The 27,041-nt window shown below is 41.6% G+C and overlaps 1 protein-coding gene across 1 annotated transcript in view; it reads left to right on the forward strand.

Moving 5' to 3' along the window:
- The window catches only part of Cped1 (cadherin like and PC-esterase domain containing 1), a 259,149-nt gene that overhangs the window by 198,164 nt on the left and 33,944 nt on the right, over window positions 1-27,041 (forward strand). Inside the window, exons 16-17 of the mRNA XM_021190377.2 lie at window positions 18,393-18,510; window positions 25,813-25,949. Of these exons, the coding sequence (XP_021046036.1) occupies window positions 18,393-18,510; window positions 25,813-25,949 (255 nt within the window). The remainder of the gene's footprint in view (window positions 1-18,392; window positions 18,511-25,812; window positions 25,950-27,041) is intronic.

The following is a 27,041-nucleotide window of genomic DNA, read 5'->3' on the forward strand; positions in this document are numbered from 1 at the left end:
AGAGAGAGAGAGAGAGAGAGAGAGAGTCACAGAGAGAGAGAGAAGTAAATTAAGAAAAATAATAAAAATAGAAGTTAATTTTCCTAATATATGCTTAAAGAAGTTAATCTAAGATATTACAATACACAATCACTATTAGACTATTAACAAATCTTTCCACATTATCTCCCAAAATCTGCTGTGTATTTTAACTCACAAAAGGGCTCATGGCAAGCAGCTACATTTCAAGTGTTCAGTTCTCACATGCGACTGCTGGCTACCATATTAAACAGCACAATTCTAGGCATTTAACAGTTTTGCTCTTATAAAAGTTCTTATTAAATGATAATTTAAAACAGTATTTTGCTAATCATCATCATCCCTTAGACAATTCCAGTAGTGTTTTCTGGAGCATGGTCAGAATGACACTGCTTTTCATCATTGGAAAGGGTGCATAGGATTGGAAAATCCTGGGTTAAACTAATTTCCTTTGGCTTTTCTGCTGGTGAAAACATCAAGTGCTTGGGGGTTATATGTGTATACTTTCTATTCATAATGGGTCATGAAATTGTTCTTTCACAGAGCCTCTCTCAGGACTAGTGTTACTGTGGAGAATGATAATTTAAAAATCAAATTAGGTGATGTAGGAATCTGGAAATCAAACAAGAATGAGACAATTTTTCCGAATAGCTATTGTAGGCATGCGGGTGCCCTTCAGCTAATTCTCCACTGTGTCCCTAACCATCTAACTTTGTGCTTGAACTCTGTGTGCTCGGCTGCCCTCTCCAGAAGTGTTGAAGTTTCTTGAAAAGAGAAGCAGGACTTAGTTCACATTCTTAACTTAGATTAGAATATGGCAGGTGTCTTTGGGTTTATTGCTATGAAGAGAAACCATGACCAAGGCAACTCTTACAAAGGACAATGACTAATTGGGGCTGGCTTACTCTTTCTGATGATTGGCCCATTAGCATCGTGGTGGGAAGCATGACAGCACACGGGCAGACCTAGTGCTAGAGGAGCCATGAGTTCTACATCTTGATCTGTAGACAGCAGAGAGAAACTGTGCAGCACACTGGGCATAGCTTGAGTATGGGAAACTTCAAAGCCCCACCTCCACAGTGAGACACTTCCTCCAAAAAGGCCACACCTCCTCCAACGAGGCCATACCTTCTGTGCCACTCCCCGTGGCTAAGCGTTTAAACACATGACTCTATGTGGGCCATACCTATTCAAACCACAACAGGGTTGTCAGCAGCTGGAACGACTGGATGGTTTGATAGCAATCAATACAATGTAGAGAGATAGAGAACATCAGATTCACAAGCCAAGAAACACTACACCACAAGGTGAAGGGGAATGACGTGCACAAAGAGTCCTCACCACAGGCACAGCAGCCAAGAGCCTCTCAGCTTCTCTTGGGCACCAATGTCAGAGTGTTGAACCTTCAAGGTGCACCTGATGAGGAAATCGGTGAAGACAAAGCAAGGCCCAGAACCTAAAACTAGCATGCTGTGCTGGGCAGGTGGACATCTCTGCCTCTAGCAGACAGACCTTCAGGTTTCTAGGAAGAGGACAAAGGATCTGGGACAAAGGCTGGAGGAGGAGTGGAGAATGCATCAGGTGGGAAAGTGGAGAACTAGAGGCTAGGGAAGAAAGTACAGAGTGAGGATTTCTACTCGGCTCCTGCAGGAAACCAAAGGTTTGCTTACAGAAGTGAATTAGTTAAAGATGAGCGCCCCTTCTTCACACCTTTTGTGCCTGCTTTCCCATAGCTAGGCAGTGGCAGCTTATTCATGCCTCCAGGCAGTCATGCTAAGACCCGGCTTCTGAATTCTATTACAAATGCACACAGTCAACTAAAAGAAATGGACGCTCTATTTGGTTCTGCCTTCCTTCCTCCCTGTGTTCTCCACCTGTTCTGTAGCTTTTCGGTGTTTGAAATAATAAGAATAGAATTTTTTCCATGCCCTAAACATGAAAGAAAAATAATTATAGCCCTTCTCCGCTCCTCTCCTCTAACATTAAATATGCTGACAATATTTAATGTTAGATAAAATAGAAACATTGAGCAATATTGAGTATGATAAATAAACTTGAAGAGAAATTAATTCTATGGTCATAATTGTAGATCATGGAGCGTCCCTAGAAGCCTTAGATAGATTTTTGGGAAATTTTTTCATATTGTATATTCAGACATTACCAGAAAAAGGCCATTTTCTTCATGTCCCCAGAAATCGTCTCTAGAACATGACCCTTGACCTGACATAATCTTTTAGTGTGTCCGTCCAATGTTTTGGCCACCCAAGGAATGCACCAGGCTGAAGATCAAAGAACTCTGGTGGTTTGCACTTGGCTGCTGTGTTGTGCCTCTGCTGGAATTAACACTGATGTCTTCATCATAGGAGCCAGCCATGGGAATAGTGACCAGTCACTGACGATATGAGGAAATGGCGAGGTTAACATAAACACAGTGTGAAGCTGTGCTCTCTGCTCCCCACAGAGTAACGATGGCTGCCTGTCCTTGCAGGAATGTTGTGCATTAGGAGGATCCAGGTCTAAGGGATCTATAGAACATTATTTGGAGTTAGTAATTAAGATATACAGCATCGTGTTATAGGATATGCGTAATAAAATGGCTACTATAGTAGAACAAATTAGTATATTCATCATCGCACATAGCTATTGACTTTTGAAAAAAAAAAAAGACTGCACAGTCTCATACACAGAATTTGAAAAGAAGAAAATAGAGAATAAGCCAGGCATCAGTTGACAGGGTTGGGTGAGGTTTCGGGTGCAGAGGTACAGGTCAAACCTGCAAAGTAGTTCTTGGAATTTTTAACTCTTAAAACTCCTAGCAAGTGAGGCAGGGCGGGCAGCTAGTAAACTAGCAAAACCCCTGACCTGAGTTCAGAAGGCGTTCCGTTTTCTATTGTCCCTGCCAGCACAGGAGAGTAAGAACAGTGGAAAGGTTTGGTAAGCACATTGGTGGGTTCCAAACACATCAAGGCTGTTAGGTAGGTGAGTCTATTATGTAACATTTTCCAATGGATTCCAAAAGAGCTGTGCACACAGTTAGTTTTCAGACATGCTTGCTTATACACTCACCAATCACAGTTGTCTTCTAGAATTAGTCCTTCCTTTCAGCATAGCCCCTTGCTAATTTCTGAGACCAGTTGCTCCTATTTTAAGACCTGCTGACTTGCTGCCCATCATAAATAAAGATGACACACCTGGCCCACCACCAGAGGACATGACCCAGCCTTTTCAGATCTTTCCTTCTCTTCTCAAGCCTCCATTCCTGTGCCCCGAGTCTCAGAAGATCATTAGCAAGATCAAAGCCAGCTGGTATAAACCCACAGTGTCTCCAAATCCTTCTATACCAGCAGTTCTCTGAGATGCTTTTGGGGGTTGAATGACCCCCAAGGGTAACATATCGGCTATGTTGCATATCAGGTATTTCCATTATGATTCATGGAAGTATCAAATTACAGTTATGTAGTATCAACAAAAGCAATCATATGGTTGGCAGTCACCACAATATGAGGAACTGTGTGAAAGGGTCACAACATTAGGAAAGTTGAGACCAGTGTTCTATATTATCAAAGATCTCCCCTGTCTCTCCTAAGAAAAGGCAGCGTCCTCCCTCAGTGGCTAATCCCTTTTCTTTCCTCAGAGCTCACTAACAGCCTCATTCGGCAAGTTCATTTTCATATTCATCCTTTCTGTTACTTCCTTCTGTTAATACAGTCATCTCTGTATTTTAAAATGATTCTTTATCCTTGATACTCCCAGGGCCATCTTACCATCTTTCCCTGACCTCTGTCCTCCGTAAGTGTCTGGGAGCACAGCTTCCACTCTAACAGTACAACATTCTATACTATCACAGTGTCCTTTAATCAAGTCACTTAAAACACCAGCTGCTCTCGGTGTAGAAACCCATAATCCAATGCCCTGATCCTGTACTCCTTCTGGCTTCATAGTGTGCTGGAACTTAGCTTCTTGTCTGAAGGAAACAAGGCCAATGATATTGTTAGTAATTTCATAACAAAGGATAAAAATAGGCATGAGGGAAGTGGGAGGGTGATAAGGAGAAGAACATGGGGTCATATTTTATTTGGATGTTGAGTGGAAGAAGAATAGAAGTCATAGGAAAATAGGAAGTAAAATGAGGTTGGAAATTGTTTGGTAGTTTGGTACAACACAGTAGAGCTTGGTCTAATTCTGGAGCTGTTACTGCAAAGGACCAGAGAGCGTTCATCACCCACTTCCCCCAGATTTCCTTTACATCTCTTCCCACGTAGCTTATTCAGGGAGCTGAAGCATAGATAGGTTCCTACGAAGGAGACACTGCAGCATCTACAGCACCTTAGATATACACACCTCTAGAAAGAAGTGGCTACCCAAATTCCTTCACCTATTTAGTGATACTTCAGTTGGAAAAATGTACTCCCAAATTGGATAGGAGAGCTTAGGATACTAACTAAGGTTCAGCTGAAGCTTAGGTAACCATCACAGAAGCCACAGCTGGTCAACACAAAGAGAGCAACTTATCACAGGCTGCCTGGTCCCAGTGGATACAACTAAAACAGGGCCCCACGCTGAAGGCTCAGGGGACATTGTGGAAGAAGGAATGGAAAGATTGTAAGGGCCAGATGACCAGAAATTGGGACACTGTGTCTCCTAAAATTGCAAGGGAAGCTATACCCATTATACCTTAGCAATATGGCTGCCTAAATAAGACCTGAACAATGACAACATCAGTGGCTGTGGTAATGTAGAAGGGGAAAATGTCATGCAGCTTGACCCCTAGATGAAGAACTCTGAGCAAGTAATGGATGATAAAGGAGTAAGAATTAGTCTCACTAAATAGTTATCTAATTAGACGCCTAATTGATTATCCAATCCCAAGGCATCAGGCCTGAAATAATATAGACACAAACAATACTAAACAGACTCGGCAGGTTGCATTTGTATATTTATACCTATAAATGTAAGAGGAAAGGCTATTGATAGTTTAAGAGGGCTTAGAACAGGGGTTCTCAAGCTTCCAAATTCTATATCCCTTGAGTACAGTTCCTCATGTTGTGGTGACCCCAACCACAGTATTTTTTCATTGCCACTTCAGGACTGTAAAATTTGCTACTCTGATGAATTGTACTATAAATATTTCATATGCAGGATAGCTGATAGGCAAGTCCCAAAGGGGTCACGACCCCTATGTTGAGAATTATTGGATGGAGGAAGGGAAGAAATTGTGCCATTATATTTTAATGTTTTGAAGTTGTAAGGTATTAAAATCCTTCACATGGAGAGATGGTTCAGTGGTCAAGTGTGTTTGCTGCTCTCCTAGAGGACCAGAGTTGGATTCCCAGGATCCATGTCATATAGTTCACATCCACCTGTAACTCCAGCCCAGGGAATCTCCTCTTCTGGGTTCTACGAGCACCTAGACAGACATGCACATCTGCATACACATGTATAAATATTTAATACAGCTTTCTAAAATTGTAAGACCCATTGCTTTCTTCTTGTGGTGACCCTGAAACTAAAACTCTAAATTCCATTCTCATGAAAGTGGACTTTCTGGATGATAGGAGAGATCCTAAAGGGCTCAGAATGCTAACGGGAAAGCATCCAAATGGACGATGTTGGGAAAACCTTTGCTTTGGTCACCAGGGAGAGGCAGTGGTTAACTATACCCCCAAAATACTCACTCTCATCTGAGAGTCAGCATATACCCTATCTCAGCCTTGGTGACTTGAGTTAAACATCTCTGCTGCTCCTCACCAGAAAGTAAGTCCCCAGCGCAAAGGGCAGGGCAAATTAAAGAACCCAGCTGGTGTGCAGGTCACGCTGCCTGTCGCTTCACAGAGCACTGGCAAGTAGCCAAGATGAGCCCATAAAGAGAGGCACATTATCTCAGCTCCCTGGACACAATACTAGTGTGAAATAGAAAGAATCATGCACACTAAGTTAAAGCTTCATTAAGCCCATGATGCAGGTTGAGTTTCCACAGCAGCCAGTTCTGCCTCAGGCTAGTGCTAGACATGTAGTCATTTACAGGCAGGAATAATAGAGACTTATGTAGTCCTCTCTGCGTAACATGTGTAGAAGCTTTATGCCATCATTAATGCTCCTTTCCTGCTGAAATGGGCAGATAAATATAACCCTAAGAAAGTCATTGCTTAATCTTGATGACTCCAATGGGAGCTGCAGGCCACCACCATAAAACACTGGCTTTCTTCTTTGGAACACAGTTCATTATCCATTCAGGTAAAAGCTGACCACACTTATTTCCTCCATAATGATTTTGTACACATCGTAAACGCTACAAAATCGTGTATTGAAATCAATTAACAGGAATAATAATGATTATAACTTTTCTCATATTTGAAGATATTATTTTCTAAATCTATGGATATCATCGGGTATGAAAATCCTTTCTGCGTTTTATGAGGCCATTAGAAACACTGCTCATTACTAATCAGAAACAGAGAAATGAAATAACATTTACTGCAACTCGGGAATTTATGAATCCCAGTTATCTATCCATGAAGCAAAGCTTTCATTTTTAATAAGTTAACTATGTCACCCTCTTTGACTTTTTCCCCCATGCGGAATTATGGATTCTTTGTTCATTTTCACACTGTTGTAAGATTTTATGAATATTCCTTAAGTGATATTCAAGAAAGCCTGTCTCCAGGCACATGGGAATATTCTCCTGTTCTTCTCACTTTTAGAAGGTTTTTTTTGGCATCATACTTTTCACTGTAATTTTTTCCCAGAAAACTGAGCTCTGTATTATGACTGTGATAAATTACTCCTTTAAGAGTTATGGGATGAACAGTGGAATGACATATGACTTAATAGAAAGAAATAAAACTCACCCTGTTCACTTTTCTTACTTTTCTTAAAAAAAAAAAAAAAAAAAAATCCACTCAGGAGCTGTGAGCTCTAGTAGTTCCAGGCTTCCGGCTAACATCTTACCAAATCCCGGAACTTTGATGACACAGAATCCTGCATGAATTTTTCAGACCAATTACATGTTAAATACCCAGACAGTAAACCACTCTTTAAAACACAGTTGGGAGCAAGTCAAAAGCTGAAGTTTCCCCAGCCAATACTTTGCCTTAACCAGGCTGATGAGAGTTAGCTTTGCACTGAGCAAGCCCCAAGGTCTATCTATCTAAGCATTGCACTGAGCAGAGATGATGCCTGCAGGGAGCAGCCTGCACAGCTGTTCTCTGGAGCTTTTGCTTGCAGGCAAACCCCGTAATCTGCTTCTTTAGTAGGAGACCAGAAACACCACCTCCTATCTTCCATCTAACTCTGTGTTCAGAAAACAGCCAAGATGCAGCATCTTGCTAGAAAAAAAGAAGGGGAGGAGGAGGACGAGGAAGAGGAGGAGGGAGAAGAGGAAGAGGAGGAGGAGGAGAGGGAGGAGGAGGAGGAGGAGAGGGAGAAGGAGGAGGAGGAGGGATGTATATGGCTATTAGCCTAGCATTCATGTCACCTGGGATTGACGCCCAGCCCCTCATAAACCTCAGCATGGCTGTTGTACTTGGGAGGTAGAGGAAGGGTGATCAGAAATTCAATGTCACCCTTGGCTCTGGCTATGTGGTGAGTTCTAGGACAACCTAGGCTATATGAGACTTTGCCTCAAAAGATAAAAGAAAGAAAGTAACCAAACTTACAGAAATAGGACAAAAAGCTTTCGTTGAGATGCCAATCAAGGCAAAATAAATGACATTTCTCATTTAATAAGCCCCAAACAGATCATTAAGAATCTTTGATCTCTATTTCTCTGAAGAGCAAGCATTAAGTAGGCCAAAATAGGCACTCAGGCATTGTGAATATTAATATCACAAAAAGTCATTCACTCTATGGAAGGGTGTTTTGTCAAGTGAAAAACTCCCCAGACCTAATTAAAATATAACTTTCAACATTTTTATTGGTTTCTTTCACAAAGAGCACAATCTATATTACCTCTAGTCTTGCTCTACACATCATGGTTTAATATATATGGCATGTTGTCTGTATACTTTGATGCTGTAAGCATTGACGATAGACTGTGAAAATTTCATTTACTCACATTGCATGTTGTCTGACTAATGGCTTTACTATTGACACAAAGAAAAATCACTGTAAACAAAGAAGTGGGTGTGTTCACAGAATAATTATTGTTTCATGTGCATAGTATATGACTTACTCAAAAAAGAAACTTTTCAACTAATTCAAGGACTAATTATTCATTCCTAGGAGTGATTTCTTAGTTGTGCCAGTTCATGTCTGTCACCATATAATATTTCTTTTGTTTCTACATTAAGAGCTTAATGAATGGATAGCAATTGCTTCCATATAGCTTTGCGGTATTTTCTTTTGTGTTGATCTTTGCTGCCATAGAATAAATGACCCCAAGGGATATTATTAAACTTTTATTTATGTGTGTATATATATGTATGTCGTGTATGTATGGGTACCCATGTATGCTGGCAAAGGATGTTGCACCCCCAATGCTGGAGTTACAGGTGGTTATGAGCCGTCTGTTATAGGTTATGGCATTACAAATGATTGTGAGCTGAGGTGGGTTCTGAGCTGGGAAGTAAGTCAGGTCCGCTGCAAAAAAAAAAAAAGCTTGTTTTCTAAACCACAGAGCCATATCTCCAGCCACTCTCCCCACTGGGAGATTTCTTTGGGCAGAAAGCTAACTATGTTTAGATAGATGGCCTAGTTATAGATTCTTTCATGGTTAAAGATATTTCATGCACACAACAGTCTCCTCAACAAAGTCAGTCTCTCTCCACTGAGAAAACAACTGAGTTGCCCCTAAGCCTCCATTTTATGAAAAACACGTTGGGGATTGTATAGACTTTCTATGTATCCTTACATTGCTTTTTAGGCCGATAAACTTTAAAAAGAAGTCATCATCTATTGAACAGTTGATCTTCTTGGATGGTACCTCTCAAGATCAGTCTCCACTGTTAACTAGATAGCCATACATACAGCTCTAATTAAAAGTACTGCCTGGGGAGAGGGAACCTAACGCAGCATGAGTTACAAGTGTCCTGTGCTATGTCTATGTGGGTTTGAACCTGTCAGCATTATGGGTGTAGAAGAATGTTCAGATACTGTTAGTCTTTAAAGGAATATAACACTGCAGACAGAATACTCCACAGTGTCAGATCTGGGCAGAGTTCAGCAGCAGAATTCTCTAGAAGAAAACCAAGCCTTTGACTTTGAAGAAGTGTAGCTACACTCTGGGTTTTTTTTTTTGTTTGTTTGTTTTTATTGTTGTTGTTTTTGGTTTTTTCTCTTTTCAGCTAGGTCTTTATTATTATTATTATTATCATTATTATTATTATTATTATTTTATTTATTTACATTTCAAATGCTATCCCGAAAGTTCCCTATACCCCCCTCCCCGGCCCTGCTCACTCTGTTGACCGAGGCAGGGGTAGCTGGTCACTGACAACAAGGATCCCAATTCGGCCATTGTCTAATGCAGACAAGCGTTATGCCCTGGAGATCAGCTTGAAAAGCGATGTGGCTATAGGCAAGAAGGAATCAATAACCGGGAGGCACGTAGCAAAAGAGGTAAGGTCCAATGACATCAGTAGGGAGGGAAGAGCAGCCTGAGGCAGATTCATAGCGTCTGCCTTTTGAGACTGAAGATGTCGAGACAAAGTGATTTCTACAGACACACTGGCCAGACTTGGCTTTGAATAAAACAGGCGTCTCAGCGATGCCACACAGTGAGTTGTGACAACTGCTTAACTGTAATGCTCAAATCACAGCCACAGCATTCAAGTTCAGGAAATAATGAGTTAATTAAAACCCCCTGGGGGAATTTAAGACAAGCCAAAATGACAATCGTATACCTTGACATTTTTCCAGGACACGTTCTTTTTTAATCTGGGGCCACAGACTCCCAGGTTCTTTCATTTAAAACAAGCTATCCTTCCATTTACATTGCATGCCAAGGACAATAACATATTTTCCACAGGAAAATGCCAGCTCCTCCCTGGGCACGCTGGAAGATAACCGACATTATCAAAACCGGAACTGATACGCCCGGGTTGGGTTTCGAACAGACTGCCTCAGAGTATTGTAACTGACACCATATGCTTCATGCAGCCCCTAAACACAGCTTGACAAGATCCATTTCCAATCTGTTCCAGATTGTCCCCTGTATTTTATGGCTACGAACTGAATCCCAAACTAATGGGCACAGGCAGGAAGAAAAAGTAGCAATTTAAAAAGCAAGTTTCAGTTCATCTGAGATATTAAAGATGCCCAGGTCTCTGAAGACATCAGTGCAGGACAGAATCTGCTGTTCTGGGTCTCCCTCATCTCCAGCTCTATTTTTATTTAATTCTGCTTGGAAAGCTGTCATCCCTGCTTGTCTTGTAAATCTAGGTGTGTCCGGCTCAAGCTGAAGCATCCCCTTTACAAAGCAGTGTGGATTGGGCTCCTTCGAGCCAACGCTGTCTGGAGCAATCTTCTTTAAGGCGTTCAGTTCCTTGCAGCACCGCTGTGTTTACATATCTGTTTTCCCTGCTAGAACTCCATGAGGGCTGGGACTGTGGTTGGCTCATGTAGATGTTAAACAAATGTCTGTCCGGGGAGTCAATAGAGAAAAAAAAAAAAAAAAAAACAAATGGATAAATGTCATAAACGATCAACTTCCGTAGCTGGTGGACTGTCCTCCCGTGACTTCATGGAGAACTGAAAACACATGATAGAGGGACCCTGATGGAACAGACATTGCTCTTCATGATTATCAATCTGAAAAAAAAAATCACTGTCTACCATGGGAAGTCAATTAAAAGCTTCACTTAATTACTAATTTTCGATATAGAAGTTACAGGAGTGGGATGGTGTGAACTGGGAAGGTGCTCTGAGGCTTTGTGGCTTAGTTTGTTCCAGAAGGGATGAATCTAGTCTGAACTGTTCATAGCCTTGCCTGGTCTCACTCTTGACCAACTGTAAGCATTTCCAGCGCAGCTGTCTGTGTTTAGCGAAGCCATCTGCCTTCATCAAGAATCTTCCCTGATGAGGTTTTAATTGGTCTGTAAGTGGTTCCCAAACATAGCCTTTGTTTTTTTGGTACGGAATGCTCTCTGCTTTGGGTTTTGTTTTTCAGTGTGTGTGGAACACGAGTTTGAAGTCAGATAAAACTGCAGTTCAAATTCTAATTGTTTGCTTACTGAGTTGTGTGACTTCAGAAAAGCAAACCTTGCAAACTCTGGTTTCCTCATCTGGTGAGCAGGGATAGTAATGGAAACAGCTGGAAACAGCTGGAAAGGCCAGTGCAAGTACCTACCCAAAGGGCTTCGTGTAAGCTTGGTTTGTTATAAATGGAGTTCTCTCTCTCTCTCTCTCTCTCTCTCTCTCTCTCTCTCTCTCTCTCTCTGTGTGTGTGTGTGTGTGTGTGTGTGTGTGTGTGTGTGTGTGTGTGTGNTGTGTGTGTGTGTGTGTGTGTGTGTGTGTGTGTGTGTGTGTGTGTGTGTATGTGTGTGTGACAACCTTCCTGGAAGAGAGAGAGCTCACAAAAGTCTGGCCCTTAAGAATGTAGCTGCCAGCTGGGTATGGTGGCGCACGCCTTTAATCCCAGCACTCGGGAGGCTGAGGCAGGTGGATTTCTGAGTTTGAGGCCAGCCTGGTCTACAAAGTGAGTTCCAGGACAGCCAGGGTTATACAGAGAAACCCTGTCTCGAAAAAACAAAAACAAACAAACAAAAAAAATATAGCCGCCTTGGCTCTTCCTTAGCCAATGTGCTCCCATGGTTCTTTTTTTGTTTTTTAGGTTTATTTTTAATTATGTTTACGTGTGTCTATGTGGAAATATAATGCGTGAGGGGGCAAGCCTCTGAAGTCCAGATATGTCGCACACACAGACATATCACACACCCAAATGATTTGAAAATTTAAAAATAAACTTCAGCGGGTGGATTTAAAAGCCTCTTTCGTATAGGTTAGAGCATTCTTCTTCTATGAATGTACTCTGTCTTCTAGAAAATTTTCCGAACTGTACTGGACTCAAGTTTTCATTTTAAAAGTTGATTTTTGACTTATGAGAACTTACCGGAGTCTGTTTACCCAGCTTCCTCTAACACTTAAACAGTGCAGTTATCCACTGAGATGTTAGCCAGTGGGTTGGGCTTGTTTTGTTCTGTAGCATGGGGTGCTCTGGGAGGCATTTGGAGGATGGGGTTGCAGGATCTAATCAAGAGTTCCATGTTGCTTTTTAGTTGTCATGGCTCTTAGTCTTAACTGTGACTGTACCTTTTTTTTTTTTTTTTTTTGTCTTTCTGTGACCTTGACATTTGATGAATGGTGGTCAGGTATTTTGCAGAATATATCCGAGTTTGGAATTAGATGGTTTCTGCAGATGAAGTAACACAGTTGGCACAAGAGTCCTCAGGTGACTGGCATGATGGTGCATGTTGGTAAACCCAGCCCTCAGGAAAAGAATCAAGAAGACCAACAACCAAAAGCCTTGGCTTTAGTCCAATATGTACATTGTTTTCATGCTTGCATCCTAAGCATCTCTAAGGATAGTGTGGAAGGATTGATTTTGCTCAGTCAATGTGGTCTATGACAAACTCAATAGAGCATGATGGCTGGCAACTGGATTGAGGTCCCCTCACTCTTTGGTAGGCATCCCAGCAGCCCTCTGCTTCTGAAAGCAGGCATAGAAGGAATCAGCACTGCACTGGGACTCAACACAAATCTAATCTTGCTCATGGATGTTTAAAGTTTAAAGTCCTTCAAGTTAAAAGTCCCACATGTCTCAAGACCACTGGTTTTGTGTGTGTGTGTGTGTGTGTGTGCGCGCGCGCGCGCGCGCATGTGCGTGTGCAGAGGTATGTTGATATATGTTCCCCTGATAAATGCAGATGGAACATATAAAAATGGCCCAAAGCTAATATAACTGCATGTTTTATTAGATGGTCAACCCTGTTGGTGCCACTCAGACAGAATGTGCCCTACTAAAGCCAAATCTTTAAAAACTACAATCTGGCCTGCCTGCTCACTGGAGAGTTCACTAGTGTAAAAGTCCGCGCTGACATACTTATAACAGCAAGCATTTTCACTATGACTAATCAGTGTCTCCTGTGAAGGACTGGTTATTATTTAATATATGGAAAACATCCGCTACATTTATCCTCACCATTGCTGGTCAGCACACATTCCCCACAGTCGTCTTTAGAAACACGTCTGTGGCCTACAGGCTATTTCCAGTCAGTGCTCTTTAAGCTTTAATCTACAAAGAACAGGTTTGCTCTTTGGAATGGGAAATAACCTTTCCTTGATGTTGTTGTGTTGTTGTTATTGTTTTGACTTTTTCCAAACAGATCCAGATTCTTCAAAGTGCCAGAGAGTGCAAAGCAGCACGTGCCGTTCCAGCTCTGCACTGCTTTGTTCGCGAGTCAAAAGGGGCTGAGCGCTTTCAGACATCTAAACATATAAATTCAGCTTTCCTTCTCATTCGCCTTTATATCTATCCTTCTGGATTCCAGCTGGAACCCAAACCAAAAGTGTTAAGTGACCACAATAAAGGCTCTTTCTTTGGGGTTTCTAGATCCCCGGAAGTAGCAAGTATTAGTCATTCACAAGCCCTAGATCCCCAGATATTCCTGTCTAAATTCTATAAAGCCCAGAGATGTGTGTGTTTCTCAATCAAGGCTAGATGCTTTTTCAGAGTGGACTTCGGCATTCAGGACCACAGTGACCCCATCTCAGCTGATTTGAGGTCTAAGTTGAAAATAGAATTTCATATTAGCTTAGAGATGTGGAATGCATGAGAAATATGGAGAAGTATTCCAAATATTGATGTCAGATTAATATATTTAATGGAAAGTAATGAATTCATCTGCTTGCAATTTGTTTCAGTTTCCCTTCCTTCTGAGGTCTTTGCAGACTAACTTACAATATTTTCATAATACAATGTATGACCACATTTTTATTAATACTTGCTTGGGGGAAGAAAGAAAATGGTCTCTCATCCTGTGACAGCCCTTTACTGTATAGGTTCAAATGTTCTACCAGAGGTACAGGTTTCATGGAGGGGACCGTATCTACAATGAGTTCACAAATGCAATGTCAAGTCATATCCAAGAGACAAAGTTCACAGCACCCTTCCCTGCCTTCTGCCTCTTGCCTTCTTTCTGATTTCTGTTCTGTGATGTTCTCCGAGCCTTAGGAGGTCATTTGACATAGATGTACCTTATAGAACTAACTATATTCAGTTGTCACTCATTATCAGCCCTTGTTGTCAGCTTTTGGACCAGTTATCTGTTTCTGCAACTTGACAACATATAGATTTAGCAAGACAGCAGTAGTAGGTTCCCCCTTAAGGCCCTCCTTTCAAGCCATGGACTTTGGAATAAGATAGTATTACTATGAATTTTACTCTCTGGAGCAGGCCTCACACACAAGCCCAAAGTGGTTGGTTACCCTTATAATCTTCACGCTGCTACTGCACCATTGGGCACATCTTATCTGACAGCTTGGAACTGTAGCCTGCTGGGTTCTCTGTAAAACATGCTTATTTTTATTTCTCATTTGTCTTTGTTCCGGTGGCCTATTAACTGGAATTGGAACCTGCCCTTAAATGAATCTCTCTCTTTTCATTGATTCCATACATTGACATTATTTTCAATTGGGACCCATGTTTAAAATGATTATCACATGCCCGTGATCATGCTAAACGACCACAGTGCTGTGGCTCACATCATAAATTAATGTACACCAAACTCAGCCCATGTATAGCTGAATCTTGATTAACCAAATTCCAGGTGGGGCTGGGGCTGGGGCTGGGGCTGGGGCAAAGCAAAGCAGCAAAAGTCCTGGATTGTTCCCTGAAAGCCTCAACTCAGGTGACAGACATAATGTCTTGCTCCATCTTAAGGGACTAAGATATCAAGACTGGCAAGTGAGGTAACTGAGTTTCAAAGTGAGGCAGACATGAACTTGAATTCTACCTCACATAGGTAGACCGACCACAATTATCATTAATGGGATCATAGGGACACTGATCACAGTTATCATTATTGTGGTCAATATGCTTCAGGTTTACACCAGAGAACATAAAGTTTTGGTTGGGATTTTTTTTTTTTTTCATGAGGAAGGCATCTTAGAACTCCAACTTGCAGCTGAATATTCATCTCAGTAGTCATAGAACAGAAGAGTTACTCAATACATATGTGGCTAAGTATCCTTCGTTAATATCTCTTCTCACATTTGTTAATATGGAACTTTTATAACAATAAAACCCCATAAATCCTAAATGCATAAATGGGCATATTCATTTGAGTATTACACCAAATTCACACTTATTAATGGTGTAGTTTTTCTTAATAAGCATCTTAAATTTGAGTGACATTCAACTCAGGACATAGGAACTTATTTTTTTCAATATGTGTTTAAGAAAACCATCTTCTTGCCAAAAGAAAGTAAAGGTTTCAAAATAAAAATTGTACACTGATTTTCACCAAAGAACCCAGCCAATCTCAAAACCTAAGTTCTTCGTTTTTAAAAATACTCATTGTAGAATATTATATTTTACAGGGCCCATGAAAGTTTCTCAGAAGATGATCATGGTGTATTTCTTTCCTAAAAAGTAAAAAAATTACTTTGTTTATATCGGCAGCTGTCAGCTTCCTAGTGATTCAAGGTATATTCACCAACAATAGTCTAAGTGTTTCATTTAGTACCGTTTAACTTTTGTTGCATACTACAGTTTAGGGATCGTCTTTTAGGACCTGTCCTAAACAAAAGAAATGCAAGTCCTTAAGAAAAACTTCTTAGAAGACCCTAGGATGAAATAGCATCAGGTAAAGGTTGTGTCTTTCCCCCTCACTATTGGAAGACAACATGACTGTGGCTCTGAGCTCACAGGCACACACCAAGCCTTCTGGGTCCCTCATGGTGCATCTATGCCTTAACAGTATTCACTTGCACATCTGCTGTGTTCCCACGAAATAAAGATAGAAGCGATAAACAGAGAAGTCAGGCTTTCTGTCCTCAGAGGAAAAGGCTGATAAAGAAAGCAACCATAGGACAATAAGAAAAGAGTTAAGGCCACACACTCCCAACATTAGAGTCTAAGAGCCAGCTCTCCAAAAGAGGCAGAGATGGAAGACAGGTGTGGAGTAGGAGTAGGAGTTAAACAAATGATGGAGCAGACAGCCGTGTGTGTGTGTGTGTGTGTGTGTGTGTGTGTGTGTGTGTGTGTGTGTGTGTGTGAAGGTACAGAGAGAATAGAGAAAGATGCCCTGGACAAACCAGTTATCTGGACCCAACAGAGTACATGCAACACAATCTAGAGAATGGATTTGAGCAGAAAAAGGAACTAATTAGGATTTGCATCTGGGAAAGATACTTAGCAACAATACAGGAAACGTATGCAGGAGCCAGCAGTAGGTCTGGCAAGAGCAATCCATAAAGAGGTCAAAGCAATTCCTATGGTAAATGAATATACTGCCCAGGACCACATGGAGTCAAGAGAGAAAAGAATGATGTCAGAGGGACACAGCTTGAGCAAAGGTGTGGGGATTCCTTGGATGTTAGGGAAGATGAAGAAAGACTGATAACAGCTCTGACCGAGGGATGGGGACTCCTGTGAGCTCCTGGGGAGCCGAGAGGATACAAGATATATTAGAAGTTGGAAACTTGTAAGGTTAAACGTGGCTGCTTTGTGTAGAACACCAGTCTGACTAATAAGAACTTAAGCGAGTGCTCTTACACATCAAAGCAGCCAGCAGCAGAGGCTGCAGATCAAGGAAGTCTGAACTTTATCATCAGAGGGAAAGCTCTGGACTTTTCCTTCGCATCACATCAGTTGTTCCAGCTACCACAAGCCTGTCCCAAAAGGCAGGAAGCCAAAAAAGACAGAGCAAAGACCAAACTCTGGGAGCCACTGAGATGACTCAGTGGGTAAGGCGGTTGCTCTCTGGACTGGGGACCTGAGTTCAATCCTGGGGACACACATGGTTGAAGGGAAAAACCAACTCCCTTGAGTTGTCACCTCACCTCCCTCCCCGCCAAGCTGTCCTCTGGCCTCCACACATGCCCTATGGCATGCATGTCCATATGCAGCTCCAAAGTAATCGATTCACACTTAAAATCATTAGAAACTTTTTTACAAGGAAGAAGAAGTTTTACACCAGAAAGTCCAGGCGTCTCAGCAATTCAGCTCAGGAGAAAGGTCATTCCTTTTTGTAAGATAGACAAAGTATTAACTTTCTCCTCCAGAGAGGAAAGTGAGAAAAAGTGAAAGTCAAATAGATTTTAACCCAACTGTGGTATCTGCCAATTATATTTGTTCTATAATTTTTCTGTTATTGTGAAATCGGCAGCTGACCACCCTTGGTGCCTTCTACAACCTTCTCACTCCAAGATGCCTCAGGATCGCAAGAAGGCTGCACACTCTTTAGTCTCATATTTGCATATCAAGTGGAAGGAGACACAGACAGACAAGGGAACTTTTTTTCACTGGAACATAAATCTGTTCCAGAAACCCACATCTGAGATTCATGCTATAGTTCTTGGACAACAGCTAGCCTGTGAGCGCCTTTATCTTCAAGAAATGCTTGGAAATAGGTTTGTTTTGAACACAGCGCACATAGCTACATACAACCACAAAACAAGGCGAAGGGAAGGAGGAAGGAAATAAGAGTGACTATTGTGCAGGCGCCGAAGGCAGTCAGGCTGCCGTGGAACCTGAGCTCACGTGATGCAAGTTTTTCCTCTCCCCTCTCTCTACGCTTCACCATTTTGTAATGAGAAAACTAGATTGATGGTGTGGCTTGATATTCCAGCCAGTTCCTGAGAGGGCTAGATCTAACATTCAGTGAGCTCTTTCCAGTGTGTCTCTCTATTCTCTTAGTCTGTAAAATATGCACACAGTATGCCCAATGGTGGATGGGGATGAACGGATGAACACCCTTTTGTAACACCCACTGACTTTGTACTTCTTTCATACTTAAATCTCTCTCTCTCTCTCTCTCTCTCTCTCTCCCCCATCTCCCTCTCCCTCTCCCTCTCCTTCTCATACCATGTACAGATGTACTGTGTGTGTGTGTGTGTGTGTGTGTGTGTGTGTGTNTGTGTGTGTGTTTGTGTGTGTGTGTGTGTGTGTGTGTGTGTGTGTGTGTGTGGTGTGTGTATGCAGATGGGTGTCTATGAGATGCCAACCTTAGAACATATAAAAAACCTCATAAAACAACCTCAGGAGCCAAACATGGTTTTGAGGCAAGGTTCCTTACTATCCTGGAACTCACCAAGTAGGCTAGGCTGGCCGGTCAGTGAGCTCCAGGCCTCTGCTTTGCATACTTCTGTTTAGGTTTCTTATCAAGTGATCTGCTCTTGATAATGACAGCTTTATTTTTTTTTTCATTTTTATACAGGATTGTGACTTACTGATTCACCCAGAAGAAACCTGTGGGTTGCAGCCTATTTCTGCAGACTACATCGAAGCCATTTCCCAGCCTGAAATAGACAGTTGCCTATCTGGGGACACTAAAGGTGAATACATGGGTATCCTTTCTCTAAAATATATCCCTTGGTCTATAGGCACATGTTTAATTGGCCCTTGTTTTAAACCAGGACCTTTCTTTTTCACTTGAGTAAACAGCAAGACAAATTACAAGTGTAAATGCATTGTTTTGTTATGAAACATTTGAGTAAGCAAACAAGCCCTTTGCTCCTTTGCTAACCCATTGCCATCTAGAAATGTCAGACCAGAGGTCACTTCTGCCAGGAGCCTTCCTTTATCCTCTAACTCATTTCCTAACTCTGTACTTTTATTATATCACAATCTACGATTCATTTAGTATATAATTCATTGTTTAGTGTCATTCTTCCCAAGAGGTTGGTTTCATGAGGGAAGAAAGTTGGCCTTTTTCACTTTAGTTTTTATTACATTTTCATTTGTGTGTGTGTGTGTGTGTGTGTGTGTGTGTGTGCACCAAGGAGAGCACACGAAGGTCAGATGACAGCCTGCACTAGTCAGTTCTATCTTTCCATCACGTGGGTCTGTGGGAGCAACTTCAGGTTGTCAGGCCCAGAAACAAACACCCTCACCCACTGTGCCGTTCGCCAGTTCCCTTTTTCAACTCACTACATACATACATACATACGTACATACATACATACATACATACATAATTCACACATGGTGGATAGAAAATAAATACCCAGTTTTAAATAATTTATTTTCATTGTAGGGAACGTATTGGAAATAACCACAAGAATCCTTCATATTTTGATCATTCCTACAAATAGGGACATGAGGATTTCAGATTTCGGCATTTAATCTCACATGAGTCACGGACAGACCCACAATGAGTCACCACTCTCTATGTTTTCATCCTCTCAGGCTTCCTGAAGCAGGCAGAGTGCAGTCAAGCAAAGCTGATGCTGAGAATGTATTTTTAAAAAATTTAAAAATTAAAGTAATTAAGACTCAGAGCATGTATTCTTTGATGGGCCTGGTCGCTGCTGCATCCTGACCCCCATGACTCCCGTCCCCAGAAAGGCCTGCGACGGCGCACACAGCTGCACTAGCCTCGCAGTGAACTTCACACGGCTGCTGCAGCGGGAAATGTGTTTCCCAAATGGGCAGGGCAAATTGCAATTTGGCACGCAGCTCGCAAATGTGGGCATGTCCCAGTCTTGAACATATGTTCTAAATAATAAACTCCAGTCAGGGAGGGACTCGCCTGTTACGGAAGGTCAGGTGCCGTGATCTGTGTCTCCCTGCCGAAGGAGACCCAGACTCAGCCTTCAAAGGGGGGATACCTGTGTCCAGGCCAGTATTGTTTTAATCAGATGACAATTTATGACAGTCGTAAAACAACTTAATTCTATTCTTTGTACCACAACCGAGGCAAAGCTCTTCGACTCTTCAGCTCACTGACACTGTTTCTGCTCAGGAGACAGCAGTTTGTTCTAGCCTGTGAAATACGCCATTACATCAGCCGAGTCCTAGATCATCTTTTGACTGACTTGGTTTGGTGCATCAGTAGACCCCTTTAGAGAAGGCCCTACACTGACCGCCATGCTTAGTATCCTGGAACTTCAAGACTTCCCCCTCCCATCTCTTCCCTACCTCTCAACCTTCTTGCCTCTCTCTGTGCTGATAAACCCTGCTTTGGGATGTGCAACTCTTTTCCAATCTGTTCCGCCGACTCCACAGGTCCATCCTGCCATTTCCTACTGTCTGACGACATACTCTTTTCTCTAGCAGGCCTCATTCCCCTACATTCTCTGTGTTCCCAGAGCAATCCAGGCATGGACTCTTCACAGTGCTACTTCCTTCTCTTTCAATACTTGGATCTGTCTGAGACCAGTGGTCTCCCAGAACAGCATGATAAACACCAGGAAGAGAAAAGAACAGAGCAGGGCAACCCTGGGGATGAAGCCAATAAAGATGAAAATATATGTGCAACCGCCTTGTATCTAACCATTTTTATTTCCATGTTTTATGATGGACACAGTATATAAACATAGGAGTATCTGCATATCATATACTGCATATCATATCATATCATATACTGCATATCATATCAAGACATGTACTAAGACATCAAGGGTGCACTTCCCTTGATTACTGATGGCTTCCCTTGATTAGATTTCTCGAGAACATAAATTGTTTATATTAATCTTCCAGTGCCTAATAGACAATTTTAAAAAATGTTTACCAAACTCAACAGAGATTTAAACCTTTTCCCTTCCACAGGAATCTATGACACAATCAGGAGTCTATACACACATACATGCAGACACACGCACGCACGTGCTTGCACGCGCACACACACACAGAAAGCACCAAAAGCCCACAGACTCAAAGACATTGAAAAAGTTCAGAAAATACTGTTCTAGAATGTACTGTGTGTTCCCAGAGATGACTCCATCCTTCATAATGGGACTTTCTACATCATAAGGGAGAACCTATCCTGGTAGATGACGCTGGAGGGAAATCCAGCAGTTGTGTGTTTATTCAAACATCTTCTGGACCAAAAAGCTATTTTAATAATGTGCTACAATTTGACAGTACTGAATCCATTCTTTTTTACCTGTAATATACTAATGCTAAACTGTCTTTTTAAAAAATTAAACTAGCTTAGATAGTTTTGAGTCACTGTATTTCTTTTCTATCCCTCAGTTGCTTAATAAGGTAAAAGTAATTCTTTTAATTTGGAGAAAGGAACTACACATACAATTATAATTAAATAAGAACTTTAAAAAACCCTCCTCAAGAGCTAAAGAAAGTACCCAAGGAACTGAAGGGATCTGTAACCCTGTAGGAGGAACAGCAATATGAACTAACCAGTACCCCCCAGCTCATGTCGCTAGCTGCATATGTAGCAGAAGATGGCCTCATCAGTCATCATTGGGAAGAGAGGCCCCTAGGTCTTGCAAAGATTATATGCTCCAATACAGGGAAATACCAGAGCCAGGAAGCAGGAGTGGGTGGGTTGGAGAGCAGGGTGGGGGGAGGGTATAAGGGACTTTTGGGATAGCATTTGAATTATAAATGAAGAAAATATCTAATAAAAATTGTAAAAAAAAAAAAAAAAAAAACCTCCTCAAATCATAATATATAAAAAAATGAAAAGATTTCTCTATAACTTACATTTAGTGAGAAAATGTGGAAAAAACATTGTAATTCTAATATTATATGTTTTATTCACTAAAATTAAACCTTTATTTTATGAGATTATATAATAGTAATTAGCATTAGTATGTACCTGATTTTATTTCCACCATGGTCTTAGATGACCAAACATTTTTTTTTCTCCATGATACCAGCCACTTTGATCCACTCAAGTGGCAATTATCATAAAGCTCAAACCATAAAGAAAATTTCTTTTTCTAAAGGACAGTTGTGCTCCTCAAAATGTCATTCCTTAAAATGCCTGTCATAGTTTATTTCAGAAGTTGCAGTTCTGATTCACTCTGCGTTTAAATATATAATTCAGGGCTTGTGGTTTGTGCCCCTCCTTTTTTTTTTTTTTTTTTTTTGACAATTTTAATTAAGAGCTGGTGTCACTTAAAATGTCAAGATCCCCAGTCCTACAGATGTTATACAGATGGCTACTTCAACTCACAGTAAATAAAGGGCATCGCTAACTGATTCAAAAAACAGAGAAAGTCATGGCTGCATAAATATATAGTAGTGTGTGACATAGGGGCCAACTTTGCAGATACCAAATCAAGCCTTCCTTTTATGTATGCAAAACTTAATGCCCCAAATCTAATTGTAACCATATTGGAGTGTTTCTTATAGCTGACCACTGTTTCTTCATCATGGAAGTAGTCTCAGAGAGTCTCAGTTTCTGGAAAGTTAGTTAGCCATCAGCAAGGTCAGGGAATGAGAATGTTCTGGATTCATGATGAAGTTAGATATACAAAGATCAGACTGAGAGAGAGAGAGAGAGAGAGAGAGAGAGAGAGAGAGAGAGAGAGAAGAGAAGCAGAGAGGCAGAGACAGGGAGACAGAGACAGAGCGACACAGAGAGAAGAGAGACATAGAGAGAAATGAAATAAGATAAAGTGAGATAAGATGAGATACTTACCCAGAATGCCATATTCTGATCAGGGGAACATATCAACCGCAGTCTTCGCCAACACATATACTCCTCTAGTAAATTCAACGTGAAAAAAGTTTTAATTATTTTGTTTTGTGTATATGAGTGTTCTGCCTACATCGAGGCATACCATGTACAGCCCTGCTGTCTGCAGAGACCAGGGACTGGAGTTACAGGGGGTTATAAGCCACCATGTGGGTGCTGGGAATTCAAGCCAGGTTCTCTTTGGGAACATCCAATGCTCTTCACCATTCAGCCATCTATCCAGCTCCTAAACTCGGCTTCTTAAAAATAAAGAAATAATTCATCAAGGCAATCAGATGATGTGACTCTCCCTAAGAGACATATTGGGTCATATATCATTTCCAACTGAGGGTTTTTTTGTTTTTTTGTTTTTTTGTTTTTTTACTAATCTGGCATAATGCGATATCAGAATCAACCAAATGGATTATGGCCCAGCTCTGATATAACACTCACTTCACTTTTACTTATTTCTTAATGCCTCTGTTTACTTCACCTGTGAAACGAGCGTGCAGTGAGGACCAGCTCCGAGTTCCCTTCCAACTCCATCCCAGGCAAAAGTGCATACACTCTGGAGGCAAACTCTCCCCTCTGACATTTAAAACCCTTTTTGTCCCCTTCATCCTCTGTCTTTGAGCAATTACATATCTATCTGTCTATCTATCTATTATCTGTCTGTCTGTCTATCTATCATCTGTCTGTCTGTCTATCTATCTATCTATCTATCTATCTATCTATCTATCATCTATCTGCATGCACACTGTACACTGCACGCTGAAGGAAACACCTTCTCATGGCAGACCCTGAACTTTCCCGGTGTGTGCACTTTATGTGTAAGCCAACCAGATGTCTTACTCCTACCAAGTTCACTCCTGCAGTATTCACAGAATATCATTCTTTCAATGCTTCTGACTCATCTTGCAAGAAAGTCCTGTTTACATCTAATGAAATTTCCAGGATTTTTCTGTTTTCACTTTATTATGAACCACCATGGCATACTTGTGGTCAGGACACGGGACTAAAATCTATTTATGGGCAGCTCAGTGCCAGACACCATGGCAGGTGTTATGCATACTTTCCTTATAAAGTAGTAAATTTAATCATGAAAATATTAAGTCATTTGTCCAATTGAAACAGTGAGTTGCAACCTTGGCTTCACTGTGGAACCATCTGAAAGCATTTTTCAAAAATATAGATGGTTAAGTCTCATACTTAATGTTGCACTAGAGTACACCCTAGGCACAAGAATTTTAAAAAGCTTTCTGGGTGAGACTTGCAGTCAACACCGAGTTCACGAGCTAGCTGAAGGAGGCAGAGCCTGAGGGGTAGGGGGTGTCTCGATAGTCTGAGTTATTTTTCCGTCACAGATATCTCTACTCAATTTTGTATCAGCTGTCAAGATTCTGTTGTGATCTCTAATGTGTAAATGGTCAGCCTCAAATTTGAATATCGCTGCTTTTTCTCATAGATTTATCATTATAATTAAAAGTGCGGGCCCTGAATTGCTCAGCTCAAACCCCTTTTCCACTTCCTTTTCAGTGGAAATCAACGTAGTATCCACCTTCCTGAATTCCTGCTGAAGAGATAGCAAGGTAGTTCTGAGGTTTAAACAAGTTATTATGTTAAACCTCTTAAATATGACTGGCATGTATAAGTACTAGCTATTTTTATATTTCTGTGACATTTTGATGTCATAGTGTCTAACACCACCAACACTTCTCCATGATAGATCCTTGATGCCTGAGGCTACATTACACTGAAAGTGTGGTCTGCACAAGGTGGAATGTTGACTATCCCTGAAACACAAAGTGCTCTTGGGTAGACATAAGGCCATTTTGTGATATTCCCCTTGCATTTAAAAACCAGAGAAAAGAAAGAAGTTATGGCAAGGAGACATATGTGCCAGCATACTTTGAAATTTTAGTGCTTTGTTCCTGCTTGATTTTAACACTCTAACCTGTTAATGTTACTCCGATGTCCCTCTGTTTTCTTACAATTCATAATTTCCTCATATCCTTTTTTGTCCCTCCCAGCTACTTTCTCTTAATCTGCTGACACCTTTTCCCTTTCGGTGGCAAATCTGTAAAGGCTACCACAACCATGTCAACATACACCAGCACTAGCATACACGATTCTGACACCACACCCCTGAGGTGGTGAATGGAGTAGGTATTCTGTTCATGTTAGGAAGGTTTCCCATCTTCCCACGGTGTTGCGTATCACACTAGAGACTTTGCCCACAGCACCGTGAAGCAGACTCAGACTCAGAAAAAGTAGAGCGTTTTATCTTAAAAATGTTCCTTGAGACTAGAGAGATAGATGGCTCAGGGGGTGAAAGCCGAAAAGGGGGAGTTCAATTCCTGGAATCCATGAAAAAGCCTGACCGGGTGCTACAGGGCTGTAAGTCTGGAACTCCTGTGGAAAGAAGAGAGGTAGGAAGAGGAGGCTTCCCCAGGAGCTTCCAAGCCAGAGACCCTGGAATAAGCAATGCAGCAGAAGATATAGCCAATGAGAACCTGCTGCCTCAAGGCGGTGTGAGAAGAGAATCAGCTCCTGAAAATTATTAGCAAGCTCTACCGGCACTGTATCCCCCACAAATGCATAAATAGGGTTTTTTTTCTTTACTAATCCAAAATCAGAAAAAAACTAAACATATGACAACACTCCTCACTTCAACCAAGCTATGAGGAAACCAAGGGAACACAGCTATATTAAAAAAAAAAATTAAAATAGCCACACCCAAAGTGCCATCACTCAAAGGAAGGACTGATAGCAGGTGTTGAAAACTATAAATTATCAAAATACTCTTGTGTCTCTCTAGTATGAGTTTAAAGTTCTTGAGCACAATGTAGACGTCTGCTATCATACTAGTAATCTAGTCATGGGTTAGGAGGATAAACGGTCGAGGCCCACTGACAACCTGAGGACTCCCACTCAACGTTAGTCCTATTGAAGTTCAAAAGTAAGTTAACAGTTGAGTAGCAGGCAGGCCCCCGTTTCCTTGTGAGGTCCCGTAGGACTCACCCCCGACTCCAGCATGAACAGTGTTATTTCACAACAGGACATCATGGTGTTTCTCTGCTTGACTGGCAGGAGGCCCTGCCTTTTCCCACTGTATATATTAGATTTCCATTTCTGTAGCTGGGTGACATTGACTTCTATACTTGCAACATGTAGTTTCAGAAGCGAAATGAAGCCTTGCTATGTATTCTAGGCCAGTGGATTGTGCCTTGCCTTACTTGTTCAGACAACAGGACCTGTGACTGGAGAGAAATAACCTGGCAACCACACAACTGCCAACACGATATCCTAACCAAGCCAGAACTTCAGCAGTGCCTGCAAGGAAGGAAGGTAGGTTCTGCACTCAGTCAGGCAAGCCTGGGCTTCATGCCATCTGCAGCACCGAGGCCAGACCATTGCATGTGCTAAACCAGCTTCTGCCCTCTTGCAGTGAGAGGAAAACTAACTCGATGTCACTTGGCTTTTTGGATCACCTGTAGACATGATCACAGGTGATCGTTAATAATCCTTGTTCACATTGATCACGTTTGTCCAAATCAGTCTATCTGGCGGGTGGAGGATATTAAAGTCATGTGCTGTGGCGACCCCGTTCCATGCTGGTTTTGAAGCATGAGTTGTTAGGAGCTTGTCATGTCAACTGACCTTGGGCAACTCGGAGCAGCCGGCCTCATTGCTGATAGCTCTCACATACTCCACTGCTGAAACAGAAATCTGTGACTCTGTGCAAGAAGCCAAATGGCCCTGCATGAAAGACTCACTTCTAGAACTTACCAAGCACACAGTGTTGTGTTTCCACTCTAACCTTGCTGACCATCTCTCGAATTCCTGGGCAGGTCTCATGTGGACCTCAGCAGACTGACTTCCCCTCTCTTGGGGCTCCTAAGCTGATGGCCACACAGTTTCTTCCTGCTAAGGATGCTCTGACTAGGTAGAGTCCAGGAGAACCTGGAGACATGTGAAACAGGCACATAGGCTGAGATGCTTGCCTGACATCAAGTGAGTAATCTTAACCAGATTTTCGAAGCACTTCTCATCAGAGGGCCTTATCCTTGTGCTCCATGTGTAAGCGCTCACATATGGGCAGGCCCATTTCAAAAGCTGATTTTAAAAACAGCATAGTATGGAATGCGTGCCAGATTTTCTGTTAGTAATTAGTTTAAGAAGAATGCGAATGGGGACGGGTTAGGGCAGGAAGATGAATGTGCTCTTCATTTCAACAGAAGTAGAGTAATGCTCAAGGCTGAGAACATGACCAATAATTAAGATGCAGAATTAGTTAATTTGTAAAAAGGGAGAGCAAGAAAACACTGATGTAGAATCTTGTTGTCACCCTGAGATTCCATCTCACTCCAGTCAGAATGGCTAAGATTAAAAATTCAGGTGACAGCAGATGCTGGCGAGGTTATGGAGAAAGAGGAACAC

The sequence above is a fragment of the Mus pahari genome, chromosome 2, assembly GCF_900095145.1.
Source record: "Mus pahari chromosome 2, PAHARI_EIJ_v1.1, whole genome shotgun sequence".
NCBI classification, from domain to species: Eukaryota; Metazoa; Chordata; class Mammalia; order Rodentia; family Muridae; genus Mus; species Mus pahari.